The following is a 22,410-nucleotide window of genomic DNA, read 5'->3' as shown; positions in this document are numbered from 1 at the left end:
GAAGGTAGGACATCTCCATCCCCCGGCCGTATGCCCACTGTGGATCCTTCTCGCTGCAAAGAATGCAGCTAGGAGGAGTTTTGCACACTGTTGCATTATGCCCGTCTTGCCCCCACTTAAAGCAGGTCTTACTGCGGTCCACTTTCTTTCTGCAGTCAAGGGCTTTATGGCCGAAATGCCAGCACTTGGAGCATCTGCTCGGTGACACTTTCTCACGGATGCGGACTGTGCCCCAACCTAACCTATTCTGATCTTACCAAGCATCGCCGCTTTCCTCGCATGGACGACCGGCAGGCAGACCAGCTTTTTTTTAGGGATTTCACTGCGTCGGTGGTGAGATATTTCAGGTCTGGGATGTGGTCTTTCAGAAGTTTGATTATCTCATCTTTGTTTGCCCATTCGTCAAGGCCCATGACTTATATTTCCGTCTCTGGAATCCTCATCTCTACTGTAGCATCATCCTTCAGCGTTTCCATGATGGTCGCCCGGTAGGTTTCCAGCTGCTGTGAGCCGAATCTTCTCAACTTTTTCCCCCACTTGTTTGAGGTTTGGATCTGCTTTTACCTTCTGGATTATCTCCGAGTAACTCAACGTATCTTCCAACTTGTAGAGTACCAATGCGTTTGGCGGTAGACCCTTCTTTCGCCTTTTGATGGCCTTCTTATTGGTCCTCTTCTTGTTGTCTACCTTCACCCATTCGTGGTCTCCATCTTTCCCGCGCGGTTTGCGCTCCGTGTCTCGCGAAGATGGGGATGGGATTATGTCCTCCGTCTCCATTCTGGTGTCTACGCCGCTATGTTTCCCCGTCGCACGGCCCGGTTTCACGGGCATTATTACTTCGGGGTGTAGGCGCCTCTGCGATAGTTCGACACCAGGTAGTGACTGGACTTTCCTCTTCTTCGTTTTGGGACCATTCTGCATCCCCTGGGGCTGTGCTTGAATCGGTACCGGTGTCATCTTCGTCGCCGATTCTCGTGGCCCCCTCTTCTCCAACTTGGAGTGGTCTGCGTTTGAGTCTGCATGTTAAGGTTTGGTGTCAAGCCCTTACCAGACGCTGTGAGTTTCGAGGATGTTAACGCGAAACTACCAGCTTTCGCCGCTTGGCTTTTGTTGTTTGCCACAATTGTGATATTTTGCTGCGTCCTGAGTATTTTATTTCCTCAGCACCCTCCATTGCTGGCGAGCTTTCACTATCCGCCACCTGGGAGGCGCTCGGTAAAGATATGTGCAATATACTTGGTCACAGTACACTGCGCTCGGAAACGGCTGAAGTTTTCCATTGATGGAATTATGAGTTTACAATAAAAGTGAATAAAGTTATTTCTTAGAGCGGTATATTCATCTTCGATTAATGTTAGATAGTCATTGACGAGGTATTCTAACAAATATGAATTATTCTCGAAAGTAAACTATCTCCATTTTGACCAATAATTGTTATCAAAACATGTATTTAAATAATTGAATACACAATTCACAAAATATTATATTATTTAAAGAGCGAGTAATGATGTCTGTTATTTATGTGGATGATTTTTGCACCACAAGTATAGTTGTGACATCTGTACTTGTAATTTTGTGTTATTATTCTTGTTATTTACTTCAACTTTTTTTTCCTCGTTCTCACTTGTTCTTTATGTTGTCATAGACAACAAAATTTTTTCACCATTCACCATTCTTACTGAATATACTGTTTACATCACCACTACACCAACATTAACAATTACACTGTCTCACGCGCGTTTCGATAACCAAGTTATCGTCTTCAGAGACTGAAGGTAAACTTCAGTCTCTTTCAGTCAGTATAATTGTTAGTGGTGGTGTAAACATTATATTCAGTATGAATATCGCCAACGGTTCCAGAAATTCCAACTTAATTCACCATTCTTGAAATTTCAAAATAAGAAGTTTACCTTCAATCTCCGAAGACAATAATTGGTTATTGAAATGAGCGTCAGACAGTATAATTGTGAGTGCTAGTTTAGTGGTAATGTAAATAGTGTGTTTACTATGAATATTACTACCGGTTCCGGAAATTTTGATTTAGACATAACAGTCTTGTATATGTCCTCTTTGATTCTGTAGGTAGGATATTTTCTTGCTTGGGGCAAACTCCAATATGTTAGGAGAACTCTGCTAAAATTCACAAAATGTAAAAAATAACACAATCAATGTTGATAAAAATGAACAGAATCCATAGTTTATGTGATAGTTTCAGATAAAATCAATAACGTACACATCTTCTCTTTCAATAAAATTTGAACCTGCTTTATATATTCTCCTAGAGCGATCATCACCTAAATGATCCACTTTTAACAGCAATCACATCAAATAAACTTAGTATGCAATAACTTAACAAAAGCGTTTTAGAGGATTTTTCTCATATATTGAGCAGAAAACCAAGCATTACCAGTACACTTATGAGTAGCACCTCACCAAATCATTATTACTTTTTACTACATTGTTTACCTATAATACGACCACGGGATGTAATAACGAAATTCTTATTGAATCATTATGTCTTACTTTTTTTGAAGCCCATTTTTTTATTTTCATAACATACATTCTTACATCTCCATCGTTTACTGATAGTTACAAAGCATGAAATTACGGAAGTATCTAATGTTCAGGGAGGTGAGTCCGACCCTGTCCCCATCCCCTGCATTTCTTTAGAGAGTAACTCTTCCAGTTACCGTCGTGTGACGTCACGCGTTAGTTCGTTCTTCTGGCACCGACCGAAAAGTCAACTCGGTTGAACGTTCGGCGGGCCAGAAATTAATTTAACTGACACTTTTAAGATGCAATTTTGTGATTGTTGTTAGTATTTGTAACACAAAGCTTCGCGGCCTAATCGTCAACAATATCCAAAAGCGGAAATTTTGTAAACGGCTAACTACAAAATCGATCGAGTGGTGGTTGCAGTTCTGAGACCCCTTTTCATTGTGACCCAAGAAGTGAGATTTTGTATAGATAGTTGAATATAAAGCAGTTGTCAGTGGTTATTTTTCATGGACTTTTGGAATAAATTATCCGAATTTCTATTCGAAGTACGTTCATGTAAGGATATCGTTAGTTTTTTCCATGTGTTGAATTGATTTAGAGGAGTAATTGTCAATTGCATGTGTGTATCGATGTAAGGCAAAAGATCGTTGACCTTCTGCGAGAACCATTTCACGATATGATAGTTATTATATGGTTTATTTCGGACCAATTTGAAATAAAAACTGAAGATAGGTACTAAACGAGCCCAGGGCGAGAGAAGGGGGTTGTTAAAACAACGGCCAGATCGACACAGTGACATGTAAGTATGACCTTTTTTCATCAGCTGTTACCTAGTTCTAGTTCATCGAGAAACTTCTCACGAACTTTGTTTTTGTATGTAGAACATTCGCTTATTTAGGACATCCACCTAAATTTAAAAAAAAAACAAATAACACTCTTAAATAATAATTGAAAGTAAACTAAATACATGTACCTATAAATAATAAAAATATCTTCGACACAAATGGTACAAAGAAGAATACCCAAATGTTTCAGTATAAAAAATCTTTACGTTGACAATATATAATGAATAGATGATAAATATGTTTTTTTTATATACTTTTCGATACTATGAACTATTATTCTGTCGAATGTGTACCAACGTGACTTAACATTTGTGTGTTTGTGATTATTATATATATTAGTGAACGTGAGCTGATTCAATTATATTTGTTCTGGAAGCGCGACTGTAAGACAAGAAAATGTATTCCTTCTAAATGCAAGTAAAATAAACACCACATGCAAACCGGTTTTCTAGTATTACAACTTGTCAGTACTTGTCAGTTGGTTTATTTTTTGTCCTTTTTCTATATCACTTGAAGACAATATTTTTCACATCACAAAACTTATTCACAGATGGATCTAATTAAAATTTCGACGTGTGCCAAAATTTGTTAGACTAAGGACTATAATGATTTTATTAGTAATTAGTACATAATTAAAAAAATATCTACATATATTAGATGAAAATATGAAAAGCTCATTGAAAACAATGAAATTTCTTGATTAAAATTAAAAACTGTTATTGTAGTTTAATAAATAAATGTTTAATATAGGAGTTGAAATTGTATCCAACTATTCTTGTTGTTTATTTTGGAATTTTCAGTTTGTTGTGCTTTACTTAAACCTATTATCATTGACATTTTCATTAGCAAATATTATTTCTCCGTCTCTTTTGAAAAAAATATTTTCTTCAGTATAAATGTTTTGGATTTGTAACAAACGGAGTTTCATTTAAACAAAGCAATATTTTTAACGATATAGTTTTCCTGAAATTTGGATTATAAACAATTATGATACAGTCATGTTATGGGATAACAATTTTTATGATAATATTGATGACTAGTGCGATAATTAATTATCTTCATGCACTTTAGGGAATGAAAGTATACTTACATTTCTTGTTTTTAATGAATCAATTGGGTCTTTTTCCAATAAAAGTGTATTTTGTAATCCTTCCTACGTCGTAAATGACGCATTTGTTTCTGAAGGATATATGTAATTGCCAAAAATGTATCGATTGCCCTTGACGTCGGGAAACTCGACTTAACAACCTTGGGTGGTAATAATTTAATCCATATAAAACATATCTTATTCAACTACACAATGTTTATTTTATCAACCACGTCAAACCAACAATTATTTATAAAAATTGACTGATATTCAGTGATATGAATATTAATAGTACAATTATTAAAAACTGAAATGAAAATTAGTTACAAAATTTTGTTGAAAATTTTTCTGTTTTTTGTTCTCTATCTGTTATTGCAGGAGACTTCTGGCTTCGTTATTTTGTATAAAATTTTATTTTCCTACTTTTCGAGTTTCATGGCAACACCGACGGACAAGCAATATTTGATCTTCTATATCCATTTTGTTGTATACAAATCAATATTTTCAATGAGAAAAAAATCAGAAGGTATGTCTTATATAATGTCGGTTTCCAATGTTCACTTGGTTTATTAAATAATCATAAAAACAGAACGCTTTAGTATTCAAAGTATAGCCCATCGTATTCAAGGGTTTTAACCCAACGAGCAACAAGCTCTTTAAGATTTAAGTAACACAATTATTTGGACTTAGGTGCAAGAAATTTTCACTGTGAATTTTTGAGATGTCCTTTGGATTCAATATATAGTGTTCTGACAGTGCAAGGTCCAGAATAAATGATGTGGTAGAAGTTCAATACCACGAAGCTCTTATTCCGCGTAACTTACTCAGTATGTGGTTTAGCATTATCTTGTTATCATAGAACCCGCTTTCGGTTAGCTAAACTTGGACATGTCTTTGATAAAACCTCATCAGCTGTTCACTATATACCTCGGTATTTATAGCTCGATTATCTGGAATGATTTCGAAGTACACTAAACCTTCGTAATTGCAGACACACAACAAAACTTTCCAGTCGTCTCGACCTCTTTTGCGACGGGTTCTGGTAATTGTCCTTTGTCTAACCACCCATTATCTATGTTCAGGTTGTTTCGGTAGGAAAGAAGCTGTTTATACACCTCTACTCAAATATCTACTATCAATACGATTAAAACAACACTTCAACTTTGTATATGTATCTTGCTGCTACGGCTGCTTTAAATTTTTATTTCAATAATGTCTTAATAATACACGAATTTCATATTTACGCACCCCATACTATTTAGGTTTTATAAAAACGTACTACGTAGTCAGTATACAAAGGTGGAATTATAAATGGAAGTAAAGCAATTGTACTCTTAATAGAACTAGAAACTAGTCTTAATAAGCTACGATATGTTTAAATTAAACCCATGTGAAGTTATCCACGGATTTCTACCACGAAATAAACTGAACTTTTTCTAATTAGAAAACCGTTAATCAAAAACTGTGATGTAAGTATGTGTTATAACGCCAAAAAAAATTTGGAAAAATTTTCGGGTTTCAATATAAAAATAAACGATCCGCGTCAGCGCTCAAAAGTAAACTATATGAATTTTTTTTTCTTTATTGAAAATACTTACATCACAATTTTTTGTAAATACGTTGCTTATTGAGCGTCCTTTGCAATATTTAAATAAAATTTGAAAAAAGTATTGGGGCTTCGATTTCAAACGAACTAACGCCTAAACATAAATGTTATGAATTTTTTTGACTTTATTAAAAATACTTACATCGCAATTTTTTATTAATAGTTTCCTTATCGAGTGTCCTTTGCAATAGTTAAAAAAAAAAAATTTGGGGCTTTGATTGAAAAATTATGCGCGTCGGCGCTAGAACGTAAACTATGAATTTTTTTTGTACTTACAAAAAAAACTTATATCACAATTTTTGGTAAATTGTTTTCTCATTAGGTGAACTTTGTGATATTTGATGAACGTCCTCAACAGAGATGGATGGTTCAAACGCATGCAAAAGTGTATTGATCTTAATGGAGAATGTCCTACCCTGGAAACTATCGTCTCTGATACATTTTACAAGAAACTATATGTAACGAGAACATACTTACTGACAGGAGGTATTACGTACACGTCCTTATACACGTTGAAAAGCTTAATTGTTTTTTCAAATATTAAATGCGAGTTACTTTCTACCACAACTTTAGTAACCATAAAGTACGTACGTAGGTTGTCTGAAAAGTTTTCGACCTATCAAAGAAACAAGATATTTTTTTTCATAATCAATTGATTTTTCAGCATAGTCTCCTTTTATGTCTTCACACTTAGTCCAGCGATGCTCTAACCTTTTTAATCTGTGCAAATAATAGTTGTAGTCTTTCTTCTGAAAAATATATTCCCCGAAATCAATCTGACATCTTCAGGTTGCGGTCGGAAACTTCTAAAATTCAAAGCTAACCACAATCAACAATCGGTTGTTTCTTGATGGAGTCCCTAACTTTATCTGTCTTTATTTAAATATTTTTGTAGCGTACAACTGTAGGAAATGCTAAAAATACGAATTTGACAACGAGAACAATAGATAAATACGTTGTGTGGTTTAATTCCCAAGTAAATGGATATCACTTTTTTTGTAAAAAGCATCACCTCGGAGAATTTAGGAAGGAAAAACGTATCAACAAGAATTGATCATTGTAATTATTGGTTAATAAGGTAAAGTCGGAAATGTTTCACTTTTAGTGGCAAACGTCAAATGCAAATGTTTGAATTATAAGCTGAACTAGGCGTCTTTTTAATAAGTTTTGGAAAAAAATATTTATAGAATAATGGCTAGATATCGTCTTACATTAGGTTTGACCTCAAGTTCATCCGAAGAGAAGAATATTATTGTCCGAAGACGAAAAATATATCGACATACAAAAAACTTTGGAAACATACGACAACTTGAATTCTTTCGAACGATTTCGAATTACTAAGTCCACATTTAAGGCATTATTGAATCAAATATAGAGTTCAAGGGCTTTAATCTTGAGGTATACCTTAGGTTATATGTGTTATAATATTTGAATGCAATTTCTATGAGAATTACTATCAATCAATTTGCATTTTCTTAGCTGCTTTCTTAGAACATTGCTACTGTTAATAAATTGTTTATGACTGTAACATGACAACTCTTCGTCACAATTTGCACAAAATGGATTCTACAAATCTATATTACTCTACTTAAGCAGTGAGCTATAAATATATTCACAATTGTTTTGATATTTAGGCACTAATGGTGATTATGTTTATATAAAATTGCACATTGAAAAAACATAACTTTGATATGCCGAACTCTGAAATATAAGGTGTACCTATTGAATCTATGGCTCTGGACAGGTGTGGACAGGTGGGAAAATGAATGGATGTGGGTAGACAACGTTCTGAATAATTCCTTTGTTAGTGGCAAATGTGTTCTCAACTAAGTAGATCATTTTTTGTTTAATATATCATATAATTATTAAAAAAAATTCCGGTGCACTCTACTCCTTATATATGGAATATTTATTTTTTAATTTGCTCTTAAATTTATATTTTAAATCATTTCAATAACTCCGATCCTGGGATTTTACTACGAACAGATGCAACTGATTCATGGTTGTGCATGAAATTAAATAATATGAGTCATGTGATAAAATGATATTTGCATCGTATTACATATTGAGTACCTACAATGTTAAAAACACTTTTTTATTATAGTATATTGAATTTATTAGTTCACAGAACCGGAATGTAAAATAATATTCTTTGAATGTAACCAATTCTGTAGATCTTTTTTCAACCACCTGATTGAGATAAATTTTTCTAAAAGTTCTGAGTAATAACTTACATTAACCATTAATGTTATATATTTCTTAGCGAAAGGATCTAGCATTTTTTCAACCATTCTTCAAAAACATCGGAACGAGTAGATTTAAAAGTCAATAAACCAGTATTCTATAATATAAAAATGAATCGCAAAATGTGTTGGTAAGCGCATAACTCAACAACGCCTGGACCAATTTGGTCAAATCTTTTTTTAAAATGTTCGTTGAAGTTCAAGGATGGTTTTTACGGCGAGAAAAATTAGAATTATTGCTGGAAAAACCCTAAAAATAGCTCTTTTCTTTTTCCCATACAAATGATTTGTAACTAAAACGTAGTCAATTTGAGCACTCACTGTTGTCTAAGCAATGTAGGTGTGTTCCTAACGTCAAAGATCATATCTATCAAAACAATGTGTGTGTGCGTTGGAGCACAGAATACATAGTTGGAGGAGTTTAATGTCGCGTTCCGAAACTCGCGTTTCTTTTGTAAGGTGTGTTCCTAACGTCAAAGATCATATCTATCAAAACAATGTGTGTGTGTGCGTTGGAGCACAGAATACATAGTTGGAGGAGTTTAATGTCGCGTTCCGAAACTCGCGTTTCTTTTGTATTAGTTTCGGCACGCGAGATAAAATGCAGCAGTTTCCACGTCATTACATCAGTCAAACAAAAATCGCGTTAGCAACAGTGTTTTATTATTTTAAAAACAATTCGTACGGCTTAAAAGGATTTGACTTCAAGTCATATCAAATTAAAAAAAAAAGTTGTCTGTTACCTAATCTACTGAGTTTGCTTTTGTCAACTGATACACGAAACAAATTCTTATATCGTGTTTTTTGCAGAGTGTTTAGTTAGTTAGTGTTTGATTAGTTCGTGATTAGTGAAAAAATAATGTATATTTGATATGAGATATAAGACGAAGCAATTTAGGTAGAAGAACCAGAAATGCTACAAAATAATCGCGCAAGTTTGAATCGAGCTGCTTTCAGTTACGATGTGTCAATTGACTACAGTAACTACCAATGTGTTGTTATTGGTTCTATGAACTCGGTTTGCTCACACTGTAAGGTATTAAAATACAAAAACGAAGCCAATGGATTGTGTTGCGCAAAAGGTAAAGTGAAATTGATACCATTGGATCCACCACCAGAACCATTGTACTCATTGGTTTCAGGAATAGGAACAGATTCTATACACTTTTTGACACATATCCAACAATATAACAATTGCTTTCAAATGACTTCATTTGGGGCAACAAATGTAGTTCGGGAAAATTTTATGCCAACTTTCAAGGTATGTATTACAGCAGTTACTCATAATTATTTTAGCGAACAAAATTTTCTGTCACGAAAGTTAAGATGTGTCACTTATCTTCAATTTCTTAATCATTACGAAATATATCACTTAGTCATCATATTATATGGTGATTCAGTTTCAGTGACACTTTTATTATATTTTATATATTTGATAGATATTAGTTAAAACTAAATATATACTTTTTAAGATCAAATATTATTTAAGTTTGGTCACTGACAATCCATTAATTTATACCACACCATAATATTTTTCTTATTTACAGATACAAGGGCAAATATATCACAGAGCAGGTTCACTGTTACCAGTGTCAGATAGCGACAACAAATTCCTGCAAATTTATTTTATGGGCAATTCACCACAAGAAATTGATCTGCGTTGTGCACATAACAATTTAGTAAAGAGGTCTATTATAGAACAATTACAAACTTTATTTCATCAACACAATCAATTGATTATATTGTTTAAAACTGCCCTGGATCTGATGCCATCCGATAATCACAAAATTGTAATCAGAGCTGATAAAACACCTGCAGGTCAACATACAAGACGTTTTAATGCACCACCATTATATTTTGGCAAGGTGAAGATGGCTACGATTTCTCAACAAAAATGATAAATCCCATTACAGGTAACTAAAATATTAGTTTAGTTATGGCGATAATATTTCAGTCATTATATTATGTATTTTAATTTTATATTTGAATGTTATTAAAACAAAATCTATTTAAAGGTTCTGAAACCAACAGAAAAGTCAGTTCAATGAACTATTATTCATACCGCCTAATGATTCCTGAAAATGAAGATAATCACATATTGAAATGTCGGCGATTATATCACAAATATGTTGTTGACATGTATGTTAAAATTGAAACGGAGAGATTAACATTCATCAGGTTGAATCAAACCAAACTCCGATCTGAAGAGTATATTCACCTTCGAGATGCGATTAATACTGATGAAAATGCACAGAATGTCGGTCGGATGACTATTCTTCCAGCAACATACATCGGAAGCCCTCGGCATATGCACGAATATGCTCAAGATGCCATGTCGTATGTTCGTCATTATGGTACAGCAGATTTGTTCATCACATTTACATGCAATCCGCAATGGATAGAAATCAAGCAGGAGTTATTCTCTGGGCAATCACCCATTGATCGTCATGATATTACAGCCAGAGTCTTTAGACAAAAGTTGAAATCATTAATGGATTTCATCGTAAAACATAATGTGTTTGGTGAGACACGCTGCTGGATGTATTCTGTGGAGTGGCAGAAACGAGGATTGCCGACGGTTATCCATTGTATCGTCGCAGATCGACAACAGACAATGGAAAATCAACAATTGTCAAATTAAATCAACAAGATATTGAAATAGATAATCGTTGGATTGTTCCATATTCACCCATTTTATCAAAGACATTCAAAGCACACATCAACGTTGAATCTTGCCATTCAGTGAAATCAATTAAATACATTTGCAAATATGTAACCAAAGGGAGTGATATGGCTGTGATTGGAATTGGTGCAGAGAATTCCAATGATGAAGTTACCCAATACCAAATGGGCCGCTATGTCAGTAGTAATGAAGCAGTTTGGCGAATATTTTCTTTTCCTATTCATGAGAGACACCCTTCTGTTGTTCACTTAGCTGTGCATTTAGAAAATGGACAAAGAGTGTATTTTACAACACAGAACGCAGTACAAAGAGCTGCTCAGCCACCATCTACTACATTAACCAGTTTTTTTGAGACATGCCAAAACGATGATTTCGCACAAACATTGCTATATTCTGAAATGCCAAAATATTATACCTGGAATCAATCCTCAAGGAGTTGTATACGACGGAAACAAGGAAAACCAGTTCCAGGATATACAGATGTATATTCCACCGATGCGATTGGTCGGATTTATTCAGTACATCCAAGCAATGATGAATGTTTTTATTTACGACTGCTATTAGTCAATGTACGTGGCGCAACATCATTCCAACAGTTACGAACTGTTGATGGTGAATTGTGTGGATCCTACAGAGAAGCCTGTCAACGTTTGCAATTACTTGAAAATGACGCTCATTGGGATCAAACTCTCAATGATGCTGTAATATCATCACACGCTCATTAAATACGAACATTGTTTTCTATAATCATATCTACATGCTTCCCATCAAACCCAATTGATTTGTGGATCAAGTACAAAGATTATATGTGTGATGATATTTTGTATCAAATACGGAATAGAATGGGAAATCCAAATATAAAAATCAGTGAAGAAATTTACAATGAAGCATTGATTTCAATTGAGGACACGCTTTGAAAGAATTAATTCAAACAAATCTTCCACTGTTAAATGAACAACAGAAGTATGTATTTGAAACTCTTATGAAAGTAACAAATGATGAAACTGGAGGGATTTACATCTTAGATGCACCTGGTGGTACAGGAAAAACTTTTTTGATTTCATTAATATTAGCAACAATTCGCTCACAAAATAAAATTGCACTTGCACTCGCTTCGTCGGGAATCGCAGCAACTTTGCTTGAAGGTGGTCGAACAGCCCATTCAGCACTAAAATTGCCATTAAATATGCAAAGCAATAAAACTCCAACCTGTAACGTTTCGAAGAACTCTGCAATGGCAAAGGTTTTGCAGCAATGTAAATTGATTGTTTGGGATGAATGCACGATGGCACATAAAAAATCTTAATTAGCAGGAGATTTTCGTCAAACATTGCCAGTGATTCCACGATCAACGCCAGCTGATGAACTCAATGCATGTCTAAAGTCCTCCAATTTGTGGAAACATGTCAAAGTACTTCATTTAAGCAAGAATATGCGTGTCGAGTTGCAAAATGACCAATCTGGAAACATATTCTCTAAACAACTCATTGACATTGGTAATGGCAAATTACCTATAGACATGTTGACTGGCTGCATTAACTTTCCTCAAAGTTTTTGTCAGTTAACTCAATCAAAAGATGAACTTATTCAGAAGGTGTTTCCAGATGTTTCTCAAAATTACAGAAACCATGATTGGTTGAGCGAACGAGCTATACTGGCTGCAAAAAACATAGATGTAAATGAATTAAATTTCAAAATTCAAGAACAAATTACAGACGAATTGAGGATATATAAATCAGTTGATTCGGCTACTAATCAAGATGATGTAGTCAACTATCCACCGGAATTTTTAAACTCGCTGGATTTGCCAGGATTGCCACCTCACAATATTCAATTAAAGGTCGGATCGGTGGTTATAATGTTGCGAAATATCAACCAACCGCGTCTTTGCAACGGTACACGGTTAGCGATAAAAAAATTACTAAACAATGTGATAGAAGCAACTATACTCAAAGGAAAGTATAAAGGAGAAGATGTTCTCATACCGCGCATCCCAATGATTCCGACTGATGTGCCATTTGAGTTTAAACGACTACAGTTTCCAGTGCGGCTTGCTTTTGCTATGACTATAAACAAGTCCCAGGGGCAATCATTAAGTGTTTGTGGTATTAATCTAGAAAACCCATGTTTCTCACATGGTCAATTGTATGTTGCCTGTTCCCGTGTTGGAAAACCATCAGATTTGTTTATCTATGCGCCAGGTAATCAAACAAAAAACATCGTATACCACAAAGCACTACAATGATAATAATAATAATTATTTATGATTCACATGATTAACAATAAAGCGATTACTTACTTTTAAATCCTTATATATGTTTTATTTAATTATTTTTTATTCACAACGCCCTATCACCAGGGTGACGGTTCTGTTCAGGAGAATTTTTTAAAATACGTAGGCACAAAAACTGCCACATTACAAATCTTTTTGACAGGACGAAGTCTGTCGGGTCAGCTAGTCTTTAATAAAACAATTTGAACTGCCGACATGTACTATTATCAGTCTACGCCTCTTCCCTGTTGGATCAATTAAAACCAGTAGATAAATTGTTTGAAAAAACCTTTATTCGATTTGTAGCAGTTTCATCTTGCCAAAATTCATTTAGTGTATGTTCCTCATTGATCCATGTTTCACATAAATAAAGTATATCTCTTCTTTGGTTTCTCATTTCTATTATGGTCCTTAGGTAATTTCATCTCCATACTATCAAATCGTTTCTCGTGAAAAGATATTTCTTTTCAAAGTTTCTATTTGAAATTTTGATTTTAATGGAGCTTTTTGTGCTGTTTGAAACTCTGCACATTTCTCTTCTTCATAACCCTGTAAATCGTAGATTTCCGAATACCAAGCTTACTACTAACTAATTCCACTCTATGTAACACTTTTTCATGAATGTTTGTCTGAAGATAATTCAAAAACAATTATTAAATATTATTGTTTTCTCATTAAAAGGAAGAATTTTTAAGTGTTTATGCATCCCTTTCAAATGTTCCATAATCACACTAGAATTTACTTGACGCTTTGAATGGCTATAGGTTATAGCCATTTTGACTAAGATATGTGGTGGATTACAGGTCTCATGTATGGTCCCATATACATGGAAAAAATACAGAATTTCTTTCGAATTAAAATAATGCTGTAGCAATACGAGGATTTTGAAATTGTTTGTAGAACTCGGAGGTTCAGTATAAAAACACTGGCAATGTTATGCCTAGATCTGTGTCAGAGAAAGTATTTCGAGATAAATGGAAATTGTTTAAATTGTTTGTAACTTTGTAATTACGTAACGGATATTGACAATCACTAGCACAAATTTTGAAAGTAAATTCCAAATTCGAAATTGACTTTCATATTCATAATTCAACTTATCAATTGGAATTTTAAGTTTCCTATAAAATACAATATACAATATTGCGCCATTAAAGTTATTTTTTCCACGTAGGGCATGTACTTCGACGCTCTTCGGCGTCTCTATTTGTGGATTCCGATGGTGATGTAATTTAACTAAAGAAACACGGTAGGTGGAAATCCAACACAGTTGCGGAGGGTTACGTAGACGACTCAATAAAAAACAAAATGGATTCCGCAGTGAAAATTTTAACGGGAACAATTTATTCTACTTCTAGCAACATTGTAAATGTTCACGATCCTACCAACAATCCCATAAGTACTAATGCAACTATAGACGATATTATTTCTTTGAACTCGTTAAATGTTGCACATTTCCATAGTCATCAATAATGCTCACAGTTGTATTTTTAATATTACTATTATAAAATAAAAATTGATAAAAGTTTTGCCTCATTTTTTTAAGTCTATGGACGTAGAAAAATTTTTGTATGAATCTTTAGAGTAAAGTAACTTATGAACTTTCTGAGGTGTTTAGATTAAACGATATTTTTCAATTAATATGGTTAGGTGTTTATAACTTTTTAAAATTTTTTTGAACTTAATAACTTTTTACGCACAATGATCTATACATCATTCCATATTGAAGGAGCAAATCTACATAATTTTAGTTATAGTTTGTCAAATTAACACCAATTTGAACTAGTAGACGGGACTGAAAGCATTATCATAGTTTATTTGAAAATGTGAGATAGCACAATTTTTATGACCCTAATTTAACAACATAAATATGTGATTGAGAATTTGTAATATGAAACGTTGAGCATTATTTGTTTAGTTACCATTCAAGATTAAAAAAACTGTTACCTAACGTTAAATGGAAAACGCAAGGAAGCTTCGCTTGGTTAATAAGAAATAGTGATAGTGACTAAAAAAGAGCGATTGTAATTATGTGAACAACATTCACCAAAATTCAAATATAGTGTAGATGATATAACGAAATAACATGGAAATTAAATGTTGGTTTACCACCTTAACAGGTAAATTCATTTAAACAGATAATTTAGAAATGTTTATCAAGTGATTCCATATCAAATATTATTTCATCGAGTGTATCATTACAGGGGCAGATAAATTCTGGAAACTTGATCTGTTAATAAAGGACACGATAGAATTAATTATTATTTCTGTAAGAGGTGAGGAAACTGATGATCATGATGATGATTCCTTATGGAGGAAAAACCATCCTTCTATTTAGATAAATAACTCTATAGATATATTAATTATGATAAGCTTATAAGTACACGCAATTCAATCAATGTGTTATCATGTATTCTCAAATAAACTATAGTTCGCAAAATAGTATAAAAAATTAATCCCTGAAACTAGTATTCAGAAATAATCGTATTCAATTTTCGTTACCTCTTCAATAAATAATTCTAGATTCATTTATACCCTGTATTGTATACAAACTTGAAAAGAAGCCCCAAATGAGCGAATGCAAATGGATCAATAAAAATTTGCACTTCCGCAAAAACCATTTGATAATATTCATATAGATACCCAACTAAAAGTATATTCTCCGAATAATTCATCATGGTTACCATTCATGAAGGTGTGACACTGAGGAAGTAGAATGAAACATTCAAGGAACCAGAACAATGTAATATAAAAATTAAATAGAATACTGTACCCAGCCCACGTTCTATAAATCGTTTTATTGAGGAAATTATGCACAGTATAATATTTCAAAATGAATTTATTTACTTTATTTATTGCATTGATAATATGACATTTCCACAACACAATTTGACTTTTTACATATACCCCGAAACAAATGTTTCTAAATGCATCAATTTACAATTTGGCAAATATAGGAGTAAATGTCGTACGATAGCACGAAGTTAAAATGAGAAAGTATTCGGATGACAAAGTGGGTAACTTGCGCTTTGTGAATCAGTACGGTAAATAATCAAAGTACTAAATTATGAACCCCAGAATAAAATATATATTCTATTTCGGTATCCAGTAAATATAATGAAAGTAGGTACCCTGTAAGTGCTTTTCACTATCTAATAGACACAATAGAACTGACAATAGTAGTCAAGTATACCTGCTTGAGGGACCGTACTAATCCCTACTACAATCATCTAGTACCGCGCATTGACGAGCGGGGTTATTTCGTATTTGCCAAAGTTCACCTTCCTTAAACCTAAAAATGTTAACATAAAAACTCTATCACTTAATTTTTTTCTTGAATTAAATATTTTTTTCAGCTACCCTGCATGGTGATAGAATATGTATAATTTATTTGTCAGTTCTTTCTCAACGTCTAATATCTAATTTCAACTTCAAGAGACCCATCGTAGATTCATTTAAAAGTGCATATCTCAGCAAATTTTATTCGCGAAAGATCTTTCATATCCAACTTGCAATGGTGATTCAAGTCAAAATATATTCAGATGAAAGCTAAACTATTAAGAGTTTTACAATTATTAGGATCCAAAGCAGAACCTCTTGGAATTTGATAATACTAGATAGGAAACTTCTTTTATTCACAAACAGAAGTAAGGTTATATCGTGGAAGATAAGTAGAATATCGTTATTGTACTGATACCCTGGGATTTTTTTTTTAATTTATGAATCGAAACTATGATAGAAAATAATGTGTTTGTTCGTTCGTTCGTTGTTCGTTGATCCATTAATCTACAGTCTAAAAGCGGTTTTTTTTTTGTACAACGAGCAATTAGAAACCATGTCTATACCAATAGGACAAGCAGCTATGAATCAATTTTCACGATTTTATGAAATTAATAGAGTATCAAAAACATCAATGGAAAGCGTGCAGCGACCTCAGAGTCATCGGTTTATTATTGAATTTATAAGGTCTGTGGGACAACATTGCCAGAGAGCATCATTGAGTAAGGAAACAATACTCTATTGGAGCGAGTATCTTCCGTGCAAAATGCACATGAAATATAAATCGCTTGTATATCCAAAACACATTATTCTACCTCCTTTGTACATTAAACTTGTTCAAGAATTTTTGAGGGATAAAAAAATGAAAAGATATTGTGGCCAAATTATTTGAAAATTTTGAAATTTAGGAGTAAATATGTCATTGTAGAATCATTTTCTGCACCCACATTTCATTTTTTCCTTAATAACTTAGAAAGTATTAGTGACAAAAAAGGAGGAAATTTCATCAAGATTTAGAGATTTTTGACAAAGGTATCAAGGATTTTGTGATGAAAATATTTTAGGGATTACTATTGGTCTTTAATTAGACAGAGTGACCAGTTTTTTAATGCTCATACTAACTTAACCAAGTTTCATAGTAATTTCTAAAACCAGCATTGAGCTGGGGTATAAAAACCGTGTAAACTTGTGTAATCGATACGAACACTTTGTATTGGTGAAGAAATCTTCATGGACAGCTAACGGCTTTCCTACCGCCTTTGTCAGGTAGTGTCAAACTCAAAATGGACTCTTGTACAGTTCCAGTGGAATCCACTCTCGCATTTCATCGCTGTAAATGACTCTATCTAGCCCTTTCTTCTCTTTCTTTATTCTCAATTATAGTCCTAATCACTCTGTATATATTTTGCCATTCTTGTTTTTAAAAAGCCTGTAGGTATTCACTCTCTAATAAAATAAGTAAATGTTATAAAGCTTATCACATTACTTACAATGTAAATAATTTACGAGGATATTGCTGCTTGTATTATTTATCATTAATAAATTATTTTATATTTATTTTGTTATAATTTTTACCTCTAGCGTAAATGGAAAATCATAAGTACCTCTTATGAATAATACTAGTTGTGACTATTAAATAAAGAGACTGACGGTGCATTGCAACGAATACAGTGCCTCTCGCTACTGTAAACAAATCAGTATAGACGTAACCTCACATAGGGGTTGTCTGTTTATATCGTCGGAAAAATTTCAACAGTAACAGTAAAGCAACGGATTGTTAAAAGTGTGTATTAAATTGGTGCTTCAATTTTCACGTTTGATCTACAAGAAGCTTATAAAAAAAGAATAATAACATATGAAGCGTGGATTTGTCCTTATGATCCTGAAAAGAATCCGTTGAACTCGCGAAGGAGAAAGCGGCATATTCCCTGAAGGATCTAAGAGAACAAGAGTCCCAGCACTGTATGGGTAGAGAATAGTTATATAATAAGGATAATTATAAGTGACAACGTAAGAATGCAACACATAAAATTACAGCGCCAATCTCGTTTTACAACAGACACTCCTCGTATTACACCCAGAAACTAATTATAACAAGCAGCAACTCTGCGGTTGTTACACCTACCTGCGAACAGGTATAAGCAGGTAGGTGGAATGTCCTTATTTCCCCCAACCGTTGTAGAAAAGAAACATATACTTGCATTAAATTATGAATACTAAAATGTGTTTGGCTGACAAAGAAAAAGTTGTGTTGTCTGAAAAGAATTTATCGTATTTGCGGGATCTAGCTATAAAGATTAAGAAAGAGGAGTGCCAACTCATTTTGGTTTATTAATAAATGAGTACCCAAAGTAAATATGTACAAGCTAAAAGAGTATTAAAGTAAATAAATTTAAGTGGCAGCATGCAAAAGATAGAAATGGCTTGAAATTTCAATACCACCTCATGAATTAGTAATTTTGTAAAGTATTGGCTTTATTCGATTTTTAGCAATTGAAAAAGTTTCATTTGAAGTTTTTGAATGTTTATATAAAAATATTTACTTTTACAAAATTTGTACCGGGTACAAATTCGAATGGCTCTTAGTTACATATATCAGAAACAATTTGTAGTACAGCTGGAGAAAAAATTATGACAAAATTAAAATTTTATTTTATTCATCTAATTAAGGTAAGCATATTATTGTATTCTCTAAAAACATTTGCATATATTTTATACCAGGAGCTTTCGTCTATCTAATCTAATATTAGCAGGGCCGCCCCTAGGGGGGGCAGATGGGGCACTTTGCCCCGGGCCCCCCATGCTGAGGGGCCCCCGAATCAAAGGAAAAATTATTATTATTATTTTTTAATCAATTTATGGGATGTTTATAATATAAATTTAAATTTTCTATTGTTTAAAAGCTGATGATGCAAATTTGAAGTTAATATTTAAAATATTACAATACTTTATATGTGGAGTGATAGAAAACTAATATTTTGTTGAATAACATTATATTATGTTCTGTTATAACGTATTTGTTGCTTTCACTCATCGTGACAAACTAGAGAAAATTTCGAAGATAAAGTAAAAAGGCTTAGGAGGTAATCATAACTCGGAAAATGAATGAAAACATTCTAGGAAAAATGCGAATTATAGGGAAGCGGCCTAGTTCGATTTATTGAAGGTTCTCTCCCCCTCTAATTACGATAAGCATATGAAGTTATTGAAAGTATCAAACACGGCATTTTTTCGATTTACCAAAGTTACCAGATAAAGACATTCATTTATCAAAAATTATATATATATATATATATATATATATATATATATATATATATATATATATATATATATATATATATATCAATAGAGTTGCTTTCTCAATGAAATGAAATAATCCTAGTCAGCGCTCGAGATATATAGAGACAAAAATGTAAATTTCAATAAAAACCTATTAACTAATAAGGTACAAAAAAATAGGTGCTTATTAATAGCAACCTTTAAGTTAAAACATTATTTGAAATATGTTCGATTTTAATTATGATTCATTGGAGTAATGAAATTTCGATAATTATGCGACTAAAAAAATAAAAAATCAATTGGCAAAAAAATTTCTTTTTCGCAGAATGATCCCCACCCCCTCCCCAGCACCATCAGACCCAAATGTAAACAGGGCCCACCGAGAGTCTCGGAGAGCCCGGGGCAAAAGCTGTCTCGGACCGAGACAGCTTTTGCCCCGGGCACCAGAAATCCTCCGGGCGGGCCTGAATATTAGTGAGAATAAGGACTAAGGATTATAAGAACACATCAAAATCTCTGATTCTACTCAACTTGAACTATGCTATCTAAATCTACACTAACGCGTTTGGGCGCTTGGTTTTTAAATCTATTTTTCTTTAAAGAATTTTAAAGAAAACACAAGTAGAACCTTATTAGCAACAGAGCAGTGAAACTGCATCTTCATATGTTTGTAAATGTAAATCTGGATAATTTACTTTATTCCTCAAAATTCGTAGCAAATTTGAACATTATATTATATAGATACGGCTATAGATAGTGCCTTCAAAAATGGTTGTAAACTAAGAGTTCCCAAATCACTGAAATGTTGTTCTCTTCACTATGCTGTAATATTTGGACCTTAAAAAGAAATGTTCTGTACTCTTCAAGTAGAGTGATGCTCTATAAGGGCCTGTTTTCGAGGCTTTAGAATGGGAAGTAGAAAATCACGCTTTAGGTTGAAAAAGCGAAAATGATAGTGCCGGGTAGGATCCGACCTAAAATGAAATAATCCTCGATGATTTAGAATAGAGTGCTATTTTTTACGGAGTAATTGGGGGAGGAGAAGGACGAGGTGCGAAGACCTAAGCATTAACATGCAGAGTGATCAATGATTCTAATGTGATTTAGAGTGCTGCCAGAGTGTCGTCGAATTAACAGTAATTTCTTGGCCCTCGGAACTCTCGAAATCAACACTCAAGTATATTCAAGGACTAACAAGGTTAGTTTAGTTTAGTCGATGAGTTTGTGCAGTGAAACTAGTGGCATTCGACGGCACTATGTAGTATTCCGCAGCTCACTGGAAGTGAACCCGACAACTAGTAGTTCCCGAGATAAGTCATACGTGACTTGGTACTGCATCTCGAAAAACGATAAAATAAATATCGCAGAGAGGCGATGAGTATTTGGAGTGGGACTGGCAGCATTCGGCATATCACTACCAGACACAGTCTTCAGAACTATCATTCTCACAACCTCATAAAAAAACATGAGTTTCCATTTCCCATCTTGAAACCTAAAGTAGAGAGCACTTCTTTTTAAGGTCAAAACTTTACAGCAAAGTGATCTATTGTGATCTATTACTTTATAGACATCCTTCAAAAGTATGTGGTTTTGTTAGAATATCATTATATTACAATAGTATTAGACATAGCCACAATTTGCCATAAATGGATGGCTTCATAATTACAATGAATAGGGTAACAGGTATATTCATTGGCCACTGTTTAGTTATTGGCCACTTCGGAATTAAATTTAAATATTAAGATCTCCTAAAACAATACGGCAACACCTTAATTAGCAATAAACTTTGGCAACGTTGCTTAATCGAATCTGCATCGGTAATTTTTTTAGTTAAAAAAGAACAATTGCAAACGCATATGTTTAGAAACCGTCTCGCAAATCCTGCCAAGTCTACAGTGAATACAAAGAGATTGCTAAGTAATTTGATCGCCACTGCAGGTAAGTTGTTGTCAATTTTGTAGTAGGATTTAATTTATTTCTGTTTAGGGACGATAAAAAAGGTTAATTATTAGTATTTTTAAAGATTTTATAAGTGAGGTTATAGTTTTTGGCGGCAATTTTTGGTGGCCAACAACTGTAACAATATTTCATGCATATAAACAGTGATTGGCCTACCTGGCCAATCACTAGAACAATGTTAAAATACATTAATTTATCCAAAATAAAGATTTTTAAGCTTCTGACCATTAAAAAATGTATTTTTTGTGCTTGTTTGCTTATTTAACGATTATTTTTCAGTTGCTGGCCGTCTGCTAGTACATCGCATGGCCAATAACTGTAACACCCACTAAAATTATGTTTTTGCAATTTCAGATTAAAATGCCGAAACCTGAGAAAGAGAAAATATATCACAAAAACTACACAGAACAACATATTCAGCTTGCTATTCAAGCTATTGAAAATGGGATGAGCCAGAGAAAGGCTGCGGAGCAATTTAAAGTCCCAAAGCTACCCTGCAATTTAGAAAAAGCGACAAATTTCAAGAAAAGACTACCCATGGACCAAATCCGATCCTCTCTCTGGACGAAGAAAAACGTCTTAAAGAATTGATTTTTACGTGCCAAAAAAAAAGGTTTTCCAGTGAGGGCCGATGATGTCCAAGATTCAGTCAAAGGCT

The 22,410-nt window shown here is 33.5% G+C and overlaps 1 protein-coding gene across 1 annotated transcript in view; it reads left to right on the top strand.

The window, feature by feature from the left end:
- The first annotated feature begins 2,716 nt into the window (after positions 1-2,716).
- The window catches only part of LOC130445631 (uncharacterized), a 185,852-nt gene continuing 166,158 nt past the window's right edge, over positions 2,717-22,410 (top strand). The window contains exon 1 of the mRNA XM_056781420.1: positions 2,717-3,298. Coding sequence (XP_056637398.1) covers positions 3,297-3,298 — 2 coding nt within the window. The 5' untranslated portion in view covers positions 2,717-3,296. The remainder of the gene's footprint in view (positions 3,299-22,410) is intronic.

The sequence above is a fragment of the Diorhabda sublineata genome, chromosome 1 (genome assembly GCF_026230105.1).
Source record: "Diorhabda sublineata isolate icDioSubl1.1 chromosome 1, icDioSubl1.1, whole genome shotgun sequence".
Lineage (NCBI taxonomy): Eukaryota > Metazoa > Arthropoda > Insecta > Coleoptera > Chrysomelidae > Diorhabda > Diorhabda sublineata.
Note: the sequence above shows the minus strand (reverse complement) of the source record. Positions and strands in the feature narration are given on the sequence as shown.